The 11,565-nt window shown below is 41.3% G+C and overlaps 1 protein-coding gene across 1 annotated transcript in view; it reads right to left on the bottom strand.

The window, feature by feature from the left end:
* Nucleotides 1-2,222: 2,222 nt before the first annotated feature.
* The window catches only part of ELMO1 (engulfment and cell motility 1), a 256,188-nt gene continuing 246,845 nt past the window's right edge, over nucleotides 2,223-11,565 (bottom strand). Inside the window, exons 20-21 of the mRNA XM_086468719.1 lie at nucleotides 7,175-7,252; nucleotides 2,223-2,623 (exon numbers count right to left, since the gene is read on the bottom strand). Coding sequence (XP_086324845.1) covers nucleotides 2,423-2,623; nucleotides 7,175-7,252 — 279 coding nt within the window. The 3' untranslated portion in view covers nucleotides 2,223-2,422. The remainder of the gene's footprint in view (nucleotides 2,624-7,174; nucleotides 7,253-11,565) is intronic.

Here is an 11,565-nt window from a genome sequence, read left to right as displayed (position 1 = left end):
CTGAGCTGGCAGCGTTTGGCTCTTATCGCTTAGGAGTGAAAGGTGTTTCTTTTGACAATGAGCAATACCCATCTGAAGCACCAGCTCAGCAGTCTGTAAATAAAAAGCAAAGGTTACGCACAGCCAAGCCATCCAGCTGGGTCAGGGAGATTAATAAAACAACTCAGGTTCTCTGTTCTGCTCTGAGTCGTGTCTTCATGCAGACAAGAGGCAGCATCGGTGTCCTGTAAGAAACATGTTCATATCTCCATCCCCCTCCCCCAGGACCCTTCCAAAACCCCTGTGGCTGGCAGTGCCTTTGCTTCCACTCATTCCTGACCAGGGCTACCTTCGCTATAGGCTGACAAGGCTGCGGAGAGAATAAAACATCTCAAACTCCCACATCTCACATTGCACATCCCTGTTCTCATTCAGACTGAATCTTCTCTCGGGCCACAGTCCACTTAACTTCCTATTCCATTGTGTAACACAGAGCCTCTGTTTTCCTTACTTTACCATCCATTACCACCTAAACCAACTTACACTACCTGTCAGATCAAGGCATTCATAAAATACTGCAAACACAGCCACCTTCCTTGGAATCCTCGTGCTTGGATTCATACAATGTTCTCCTCATCCTCCTTTTTGTTGCACCTGCAGGACGTCATTTCTCTTCTCCCCTGGTGTGAGGTCGGTCAGGATGTTTGCCCCAGAGCCAGCTGGACAGAGCAAAGGTCACCTTCGTTGAGGCTTTCTGCATCTGTCTGAACTGCAACCACCCTCTAGGTTTCCCACCAGAACAAGCTGTGACAAAACCACTCACAGTCTTTTTCGGCTGGGTCTGAGTAGGAGAGTAACTCGCACAAATAAACGTCTGTCTTCAGCATGTGTGGTGGGAGGGAAAGGGCTGGCGGGTTCCTCTAGATCTAGACCCAGCACTTTTCAGTAAGAGATACTGAACTTAGCGAAAACCCTAGAAGAACGTGAGGAGAACATCCTGCAAAGCCCAAACTTCCCCAGTACTAATCTGCCGCAGCCAGAAACACTCTCAGTGGAGGAAATGGAAATACAGGAAGACAGTTACTCCAGGAAATATGGTAAATGCAGCACCCTTAAATTGACCATGAGCACATCAGTATGCTGTGATTTTGGATTTCACTGCATGCATCTCAACCTTGTCACCACAAAGAAACAAACAAGTATATTAAATCAGATGCAGATAAGAAAGGTTCTACCTTTCCGTCTCCTCTTTGTACCAAATACTCAGAATTGCTATGAACCATAAAGAGTAAAAGACAACTTCAGAAGAAAAACAAAGTTCCAAGAATCATCACAACTCAGATTTTTATTCAACAGTGAAGTTGAAGGGAAATACTATTTCTTCCCTTCAGGGCAGATGTTCCAAATGAAAATTAAGTAAAAATATTGTCCCCCAAAAGTACTTACAATGAAATTAGTTTTCATTAAATATATCTGTTTGGCAAAATAAAATAAAAAAATTAGAACCCGTACAAAAAAAATCCCTTGCAAATTTCTAACACTGTAGCAATGACAACAATGTAAACCTGGATGTGTGGCAGTTGTAATTAATTCGTTGAAATTACTGTTGAACTTTGGACCAAGAAAATAAAAGCCACTTTGAATAGCAACAAGCCAATTTTAGAGGCGATTGAGGCTTAGGGAATGCTATAGGGATGGGACATACTAGTGGCTTCATACACAGTTTGTGCGAGTGATCTGCTAGTGTGGGGCTATTTAAGAGCTGGGAGGTAAAGAAGTTAAAAGCTGTTGCAGCATTGCAGCGTATGGTACAGCAAAAACCTGCAGACTTTCCATTCTGGGAGCCGATCAGCTGGGTGAAGGCTGGTGGCAAGAGTCGAGATGACAATGGAAAGAATAATGACAGTGAGGAATGGCGCAAGCACTGGGAAGCAGTTAACAGTTTTCGTCATCGCATTGGAATCAGTTGTGAGCAGACTCTTGGGAGTGTCTGGGGAAATCTTCTGCTTACAGTAGCTGCTTCTGCTCCCTGCCTTCCTCCTCCTTCCAGTTAAAGCCTCTGCCCTGCCAAGTGGGATTCACAGGTATGCAGTTCGATAACATCGTCCTTTAGTTAAGAATGTCTATTCCAGTATTAAAAATGTAAAAAAAATCCTCGGGAGGGTGCTTCTTAGTGGCAGTCTCTGCCTTAAGCAAGGCCAATGGCCTGCAATTACAAGTTAATTAAAGCAATGTGGATTTGGATGAGCAATGGTGAAGATGGAAATGGGGAAGGAAGGGATGCAGGGAAGAAGGAGGAATGCAAGTGTTTCTACACCCCTCCCCAAAGCCAAAATCCAAGGTGCACAAGTGGGTTTCTTTTTTCCTCACACTCTTTTTTTTTTTTTTTAATATCTCTCCAGTTATAATATTTCCAGTTTCAAAGTAAGTTTCAGTGACAGCCTCAGTTACAGTCATAAACAAAGTCGTAGTTGCTTGGCTCCTTTGGGATAGGTGGGGGAGCATCTGGGATCTGTATGTTTTCCAAATCAAGGAGCCGTAGCTTTATCTCCATGCTGAGCAGCGTGTCTAAGTCATTCCGTGTTAGATCACTCAACATATCCTTCCCAAGGAGGGCGTTCAGCCCATCGGTCCATACGCAATACTGCACAGGAAAAAGATAAAAATTATCATTAATAGACTTGTCATACACAAACTGCCTGTCTGGCCTGGTCCTCTACAGTTATTGCTCCCACAGAGACTTACAACGAGACCTAAAATGAGGTTGATTCATTTTATTAGTTTGCATCACGAAGAAGTCGTGTTCTACTGAGCTGCCCAGAAAACAGAAAAACAATTCCCTAAAACTGGGAAGAAATAACTGTATTTAGCTGTTTGACAATTCGCTATCTCCTCCAAACTTCTTGTGGAATGTTCTTGAATAGTTATCGCAGAAAGAACAATACCTAACTTAGGACAATGAACCTCTGGAGATACCTCCTTCTCCCCCTCTCTTTCTCTTTCCCCAGTACTTACAGAAAAAGCCTGATTATCGTACCCAAACTTTTAATTCCAAGATAGCTAAGTTAGGTGAACTGAATCCCACCTAAAATACTTCTCAACCCTTTTTGTAAGAAATCCTGTACCGACTGTCTAGCTTTATAGTGGTATGCTTTCCAATTAAGTGGTATCCATAGACCTACACAAAGATAGGCTCTTACATATTTATACCTACTTTACCACTAATTTACAGGAAATAACATATTGTGAAGACTACAGAGTCAGTCAATGCAGTGTCCTTCATGAAAATTAAATGCCAAGCTACCTGGTGTAGCTGCTGAACTGGTCTCTAAAACCTCTTCCTTAACGTTAGCTTTTTCCTAATAGGAGATGCCATCTTTCCCAACAGCTGACAGCTTGTGATAAACACGGGTTGAATAACCATTTTAAATAAGCAACAAACCCAAGGGAGACTGGTGATCTAGAGTCAACTTCTATCAAATAAGTCACTTCCATTTATTACTACAAGCCATTTATTCAACTATGAACAGAAGTACTCAAATGCTATCATCTAAAAATAAAGATTTCAATCATGAACTTGTGTCCTAGTTTGCAGGAGAAAATTAAATCAACCGTAACTGCATTTTTATCTTGCAAATACTTCTGCTAGATTTCATGCCAAAAAATGGATTTTAAATTTAGCTGACCATTTGCTACATGATACTGCCAAGTTTAAAGATAGCCATGGCTGACTTCATCCTACAGCAGAAATGAGGGTTATTTTTAAGGAAGAGAGAGAAAACCCCCTCTTGGGGTATGTCTTCATCCAGAAAAAGGGCATATTTTTAAAATATGATGGTTAACACACTTCAACATCCAAAGTGAAATCTGACCCATTTAAGTCAGTAACAAAACAGTAGCAGAGCTACCCAGGGTGTCAGTAAGCCAAGCTGCAGCTTTAATATGAGATTAGATATATAGAAGAGACTTCAGGGTTCAGGCTGTCCTGCTAACAAGTACTAAATAAACAACTTAGCCTGCCTATTCTAGGCTGTCAAAGTGTGTCACTGAAGACTTTCAAAGCATGCAATTTTTGTGGCATGTACGCAGAACATCAGGAAAAGAAAGAATCTATCCTAGAAAGGTAATTATTTTTGAACAGACTATAATTTTTTTCCGATTGACTTGAAATCTTTCTTTGCGAAAGTTTTCCCAGCATTCACTATGAGGAAAGGAACAGAAAGGCAAAAGGCTCTGCTCAGGTTACAGAAGCACAGAACATCCATTCAACAGATGCAGCCCCTGATGTAAATCGTCCATCACCTGCTCAGCGAGTATGGCCAGTGCTTTCTCTGGGGAGGAATACCAGCGAGCCAGAAAGCAGAACTGCAGTGCTCTCCTCTTCCAGATAGAACTCATTCAGGGCCCTCGAAAACCAAATTCTGGCCAGAATTCAGACGAGTGCAATGGCCTGGAAAAGGGGCTTCCTCTCTAATCTCCATATTAGCAAATGCATCTAATTAAACTCCTGTACATTCTGAGCAGAGAAAAATCCTAATTTGATGGTGGAAAACCAGAGGCATTCATTCAGAAGCTTTTTTCTTTTTAATATGCAAAACAGACTAAGAGCCACTGAAAAATTAATTTAATTCAGATTCATTTTCATGAAACTCTGAGGAAACCTAATTATAGCCTCCCTCATCAGTTTCTCTGTCAAAAATCAAGGATAAGATTAATCCACCTTTTTGCTATGTAGTTGAAACCAGCTATTAGTATTTAAATGAAAAACAAATAGGATGGAACGATCTCACAGTGCTGAACCCTTGGGCTAGCAGTAAGCTCCAATAGATGGCTAAGGGTATTGCCACACTTAAGTGTGCAAGAATGACATCCAAAAGAGGTCCAAATTTCAACTACATTGGCTCAGCAATGAGATTTTATTAAAGAAATACCTTGGGAGTCAAGTCAGTGGAACCAGACAACCAGAAAGGTTGTGCAGGCTCCATCCATCTGGATGCAGTCCTGAGCAACCTGGTTTGAGCTCATCACTGACCTGCTTTGAGCAGGACATCAATCTGAGGTCCCTTAAACCCTGCACCATCCTATGATCCTAATTCAATTTTTGTTTTTAGGGGACACGCAATTCCCACATTCAAACCTCACTATACAATCACAAGGACTGTAGAAGTACTTGAAAAAAACCTGTAAGTCTGACCTGAAATTGTCGTGTACTAACATCACGACTGGTGCTTCACACAAAGCTTTTCAAATCTTGACATGTCAGGCACCAAATCTTCAAAGATGACAACGCTGCTAAACTATCACTTCTATTGACAAGCACCTCAGCTACTTTGATGAAGAGTCATGGGCTTCATAAAATGCTATTGGCCCTTCCTTGTACTTTTTGCTTTCATGACAACTCACTCTTCTGTAGGCCATGGCAAAGTACAGAGGAAGTAAGATGACCTTTTGAAAACCTTCACTTGGGAACTGCCAGGAGACTGCTGCCTCTGGCTGTTTTTGTGAACATGTTAATTTTGTTTCAAAGAAGCTGTACAAGTTGAAAAAGAGAAATAAGGATAACACCTGTGTTAACACAACCATGAGCAACTGGGTTAGTGCATCTCACGATGCTACTGCCCGCCAGCGGTGTTCAGTAGCAGTTTTTGAACATTTAGACCATTAAAATACATTTGTAGCCATAGCCTATATTTGAGATACAAGTGGCTGAAAAAATTGTTGATTTTCATGACCATTTGGTCTTATAAACTGAAACAGACTAGAATTCAGTTTCTGGAGAATTTATATCAGAAAGCATCTAACATGTTCAGTTCAGAGTATGAAGACAAACATGCCTTGCTTACACCTACAGCTCTAACGGCACATTATGCCTGGGATCCTATTGCTACTTTCTCTTAGATCAAAAACTGACCGGCAAATATTTCTCTGGAATGAACATGTGTGAAAATGACACTCAAATATTAATCCCCAGGAAAATCCAAATGAACATAACTTAATTTCCTCTCCCAAAATTAACATTTATTTGAAGGTTTTAATCCAGAATTGCAGATGTCAAAGCTGTGTAACTAAACATACTTCACTTCTAATGCAGTTTCATGCACTTGAATAACAACACTACAGTATAACACACCTTAACGCAATCTTCTGTGTTTCAGCATCTTAACACAGTGTCCTGAACTGAGACCAAATGTGATACCACAAAGTAAGCGTGCAAATGGAACACCAACTCCTTTTGCTTTAGAAATAAGAAGGAAAATCTTTATGCCTTCTTTATTTCTTAATATAGCGCATTCTGCTAAATCTTTACTCGGAAATTCTTTCACAGAAAGAGATCCAATGCTTCCATGTAATTAGATAAATTAGTTTCACCACCTTCCAAAAGGCAATGAAGTTGTTTATTTCCTTGTATTTTCAAGTAAGACAAGGAAGCAGGGAGGAGGCTGTCATTCTGCTTTGGTAAAGCAGAAATGATATTTACACTGTTTTCACATAAGTGAGACATATGAGAGTGCAAAACAACCCTCTCCAGAGATGCAATAGAGAGGACCTTCTATGACCACCTGTCATGAATGGTCTTAAGCAATGTGAAACTAAGAATAAGTGGATATGCTATTCTGCAGAACACAAATCTTTGGTTGAAATTGAGACCCAATAATGATTATGTTGGCATCATCAAGATGAGCTGAGGATAGCAGTGATTTTTTAAGGCTTGATTGCACAAATCTTTGGTGTTGAATTCAAGTTCACTAAAGTGAACATACAGCAAATACCCTCCATTGTAGACCAGACCAGGAGAAATCTTTACTACACCAGGAAATGGTGAGGAAGGTCTGTGGCAACTGTGAGGTCTGTCCAAGCTCTCTTCTTTCTTGTACTTATGGTTCACATTTCAGTAGGTCTTAGAAATACTGATCTTGAACTTGGACCCCCATGTGCTCTACAATGTACAAATACGAAACATATTCCACAAATACAAAACATGTTCCTTCTGTGGCTCAGGATATGCAAGAAAATTGCAGTTCTTGCTCCCATACTAATCCCTCTGCTTTCAGTTTGTTGTGAGACATGACACAGGTTTAGATGGACCTGCACTCTGTGCCAGGATGATCATTCTTACGTTCTTATAAAGCTGGCTGCTGCCATAAAGGAACTAAGAGGGCTTCAAAGAAGTTTCTGTACTCTGAGGTTGACTTACCTCATGTTTATCCGGAGCAATGAAATTCAACTGGCCACTTGAGTCATACAATATAGAGAAAGCAAGCTCTAGCACCTCCTGGAACAATACAAAGAAACACAAATTAATGCTGCATGAGACAGGCATTCATACATTCAGGTCTGTCTTTCTTTCCTACCACTTATTCCCCAAAACAAGTGGAAAAATAGGTTACAGTACTCTCCCGCCTAGCCAAAGCTGCAGCAGTACCAAGACCATTGCAACAGACTGCCACAGCAAGAACCCCACCACAGATGCTTCAGTCAAAACAAACTCACCCCCTCAGTGCTGACTGTAGCTCACTCGGTCATGGATTACTTTAGCATTTGAGTTAGGCAAAGGTGAAGACTAAAATCAATATAACACATAACAGTATGCTTGCAACAAACTCTTCATGAAGAACCACAGTTTTTTAAATTTGTATAGATTAAACTCGTGAAGTTCTGCAAGGTTTGATTCCCTGTGTCAAAAATCTTGCTAGGACAGTTAATCTGGTATATACTTATGCTCTTTGCACTACTGGAAACCTATTAAATTATTAATTCTCAAGACATTTCTGTCATTTTGTTTCTACCAGAACCAGAATCAGCAGCCTCAGTCAAACTGAACTATCTGGGTTACTTAAAGACCCAAATGAACCTTGGGAAAGGAAAAAACCTATCATGTTTTTTCCCCTCAGCACTGAAGCTGGAATTTTGAAGATGCTAAAGTAAATTCATCAAGCACTGACCTTCCCTAAAAGTCACCTGGACCTGGGTTCCTATATGGAAACCAAACCAATTTGAATACTTGCACTAGCCAGCAGTCAGCATGTAAAGAAAAGATGTATTTATCATGGTTACTGCATGCATCTCTACAAGTGCCGTTAAAAGGATTTCACAATCTGTAAGCTAGCTGATACGGATATCATAACTCCATGGAAAAAAGACCCAGCCACCAAGGAGAGTGCTGAGTTGTAACTGTTACCCGTATCATATGTCCTGTTCTTTTTACCACTTGGCTTCCTGAGCCCCATAATACTGGTTGCCTCTGCTCAGTCTCAGCCGACAACAGTCCCTACACTGCCAGCAGCGACAGGAGCATTGCTTCTTGAATCTGCTACACTAAGTTTTAAAATAGAAGAATTCACTGCGGGGACTGCAGCACAATACATGGCTCTAGATTTCTATCCTGAGCTCCTGCTCAGAAACAGACACAGGTCTTTGAATTTCAGTCAGGGTTATTTTATTTTTGAACTTGTGTGATTACAAGCAGAGTCTGAATCATAAAACTTGCAATCCTTAGGGACAATCTTGGATGATGAGAGATCAGGCCTCTCATGGGAAATGCTCTTGGTTTCCTTGAGTTTAGTTATTAGGTCCAACTTGCTGTATTGCCAGGCCACAGGAGACAAGTCTGTGTTAAGCCACAAGGAAGCTGCAGATACTAATAGTGCTGGTGCACTCAGCAAATAAATGGCTCACATAGCCTTTCTGTGTTTTAGGTGTGTCTCCCAGCCACACCTTATTAAGAACAATGTCCTTCATTACAGAAACGAATTTACTTCTGCCCACACAAACCTGGCATCATCTCCTCAAAGAGTGTTATAAACTACTGACAGAACACGCCAAGCCATGCAACTGAGTTTGTGAAATAAAATGTATCATTGCAAAAAGGGCTTACACTGCTTTACTATGATGTTCCTGAACTTTATGAAGGTCAACAACATCACCATAGGCCTGGCCCCTGAAAATCTGTCATTTGGGAAATTTGAAGGGACTGAAGTTTTCGTTCAACTCAAAGGAAGGAAAAGGACATAAAATACCTGCCTGAAACAGGAATATCCTGGGGACTCATGCGTTTGGTCATTCCCAGTCAGGCAGAGAATGAGAAAGAGATAAATTTAGGGCACCAAGCTTCCCTTTATGGGAGAAAGTGGGAGTTTGGCAGCCCTGGTTCCAGTTTGGCTTCTTTGCTGGCTGCTTTGGAGAATAAAGGCTCAGGAATTACAGCTTCCAGGGGCCAGCGTCTCTGTCATCTTGTGCATAGCAAACTGTCAGGGAAAATGGAAGCCTAGGGAGCTGGAGTTGCCAAGTGGCCGTCCACACTGATGGTGGTCTCAGTGGTTGAGCTGGTTGACTTGCCAAGCACTCCCACCTGGTTCTGTTACATTCCCATCAATGACAGGTGATTTTGAGGAACTGGCAATTCCTAAAGGAAAACTGGTCAGTCTTTATCAGCCATCTGTGGTTTTCTCCTCCCTTTTCTGTCCTCCTTCTCGATGTTTCTCGAAGTCATTTTCCACTCCAGCCTTTTCCACTAGTTTATTTCTCTCTGGTCTTTTTTCTGTACCATTGCTTCCAACCTGCTCCTTCCCTCTTTGTTTCACTTTCCTCCTCCCCCACCTCAATCTGCTGAAGTCACTCCCTTGACACTTCTAACTCTTTCCATCCTTGCACATGTCAGACCTCTGCCCTTCCCTAGATACTTGTCAAAGCTAACAGCATTGGGACCCATGACATGCCTCTCTTGAGCTTTGCTGAAAACAGGGAACAAGAGACTCTGTGCTTGCTGGCTGGACACTTCCCACTCCTTGGTTCCAATGCTGCAGGGAAAGTTGTTGCAGGTGGTACAAGGGCATCATGAGTCCACTGAGTGACAGAGGGGAAGCTTGCTCTCCCATGCCCAGAGCTTCTCTCTCCCTCAGTCTCTGCTGGCCCCTCGCATGGGCCATAGATAAGCTATTTTTGATGAAGACGTGTTTTAGGTGCCTACGGCTGAGTGATCCCATGTGGCTGGAAATGACTTCGTTACTCCCTGCCTACTCCGTTGTCAACAGCCTCAAAACACCCATGTCTGAAGGCTGAGACCACAGCCATGTTAAGTTTTCTTGACAGTCAGAAGATCTCCCCCAGAGAACTATCTATACATGCAGCAGCAGGGAACTTGTTCAACCAACATGAAATGAAAGAGAAGCTGCAGAAGAGGGAAGTGAGCAGAACGATTTCTGCTGACTAAAAAGGCACCAAGCCTGAAGCCTGTCACATCAGCAAATAAAGGGTGATAGAAGAACACTTAGAAATACGTGGCAATATTTTTTCCAAATTCTTCTCTCATGCTTTTTTTTGAAGGCTGCAAAATCTAATATATTTAATTTCCTTGAAATTCATTAATATTACTCGAGAACCAGAAATGAGGACTTTAAAATTAAACCTAATTTAAAAACACAAGCAAGATGAACAACAATAGATTCAGGTCTGGTCCTATCAAGTTGTTCCAGCTTCATATGCATGCAAATTCCAATTCAGTTTAACTCTTATTTATTTCCAAATGGTCCCACTGGAAGAATAATGGCCATGTGCCGGCAAATGAAGAGATGCTGAAGCCTTTGTTATGGACATTCTGCCAATTCCAACTATGTTCACAGCAGTGGCACTCTGCCATTCAATTTTCTTTCCTGCCAATGAATAAACATCAAGGTGGTCGTTATATATGTACAAATAAAGCACAGGATGAAAAGGCCTCTTAATATATCACAGATTGTGAAATTTCTGGAAGCGAAAGGTTTCACAATTGCATGGTGTGTCTGGCTTTTTTTTTTTTAATTTTTTAAATTTTAACTTTATTGTCCACATTAAGTTGGTACTCTGCAAACAATGATATGTTATTATTGTAATGTCAGTTAAGTAGTTGCAATACTGTTTGATTGGGATGACAAGTAATTTCACAAATTCTGTGATTCCCAGGGGAAGAAACAAGCAATTGAGGAAGAAAAAAACCCCAAACCATCAAAAACCCTGCACCACACCAGAAATAATAAAACCATCAAAATTATTATTGCCTGGGTCACAAATGGAATGCTCCAGCCATGGATGTAGCCATGCTACCTATCAACACCTGATCTTCACATTCTCAGCCAGAAGTTTTATGCCAGTCCAAAGCAATTTTACCTGCGGAGACGGGGCAATGCTCCCAGCTGAGGACAAACTGATCTGCAGCACTGCTATTTAGCATTAAATACTATCTAGACATTACTGCTCCATAAAGATGACACATTTCCATCACTGCCACCCACTGCTTTCTGTCTTCCTATCCTTCCGTTTTGTGCGGATGTATGACTGCTAAGACAAGGAAGCACTAAAAATACTTTTTATGCATCATACAAATGCCCCAGCCAAATGCTGTTGATGGTTCAGCTGTAACATGAGGTAGGAGTTATATGCAATCTATTGTGTGCGTGTGTGTGTTAGTGCCCCGATTGAGAAAATCAACACCGAAAAATACTCCTGAGATTTTTTTTTTCCTTGTTTGGCTTGACTTTTTCATTTCCAACCCTGTAAAGGCAATGCTGAAAGGAGATGACGGCATTCTGATAGACTTAAAGCAACTCGTGT

Source organism: Leptosomus discolor, chromosome 7, assembly GCF_034619465.1.
Source record: "Leptosomus discolor isolate bLepDis1 chromosome 7, bLepDis1.hap2, whole genome shotgun sequence".
Taxonomy (NCBI): Eukaryota; Metazoa; Chordata; class Aves; order Leptosomiformes; family Leptosomidae; genus Leptosomus; species Leptosomus discolor.
Note: the sequence above shows the minus strand (reverse complement) of the source record. Positions and strands in the feature narration are given on the sequence as shown.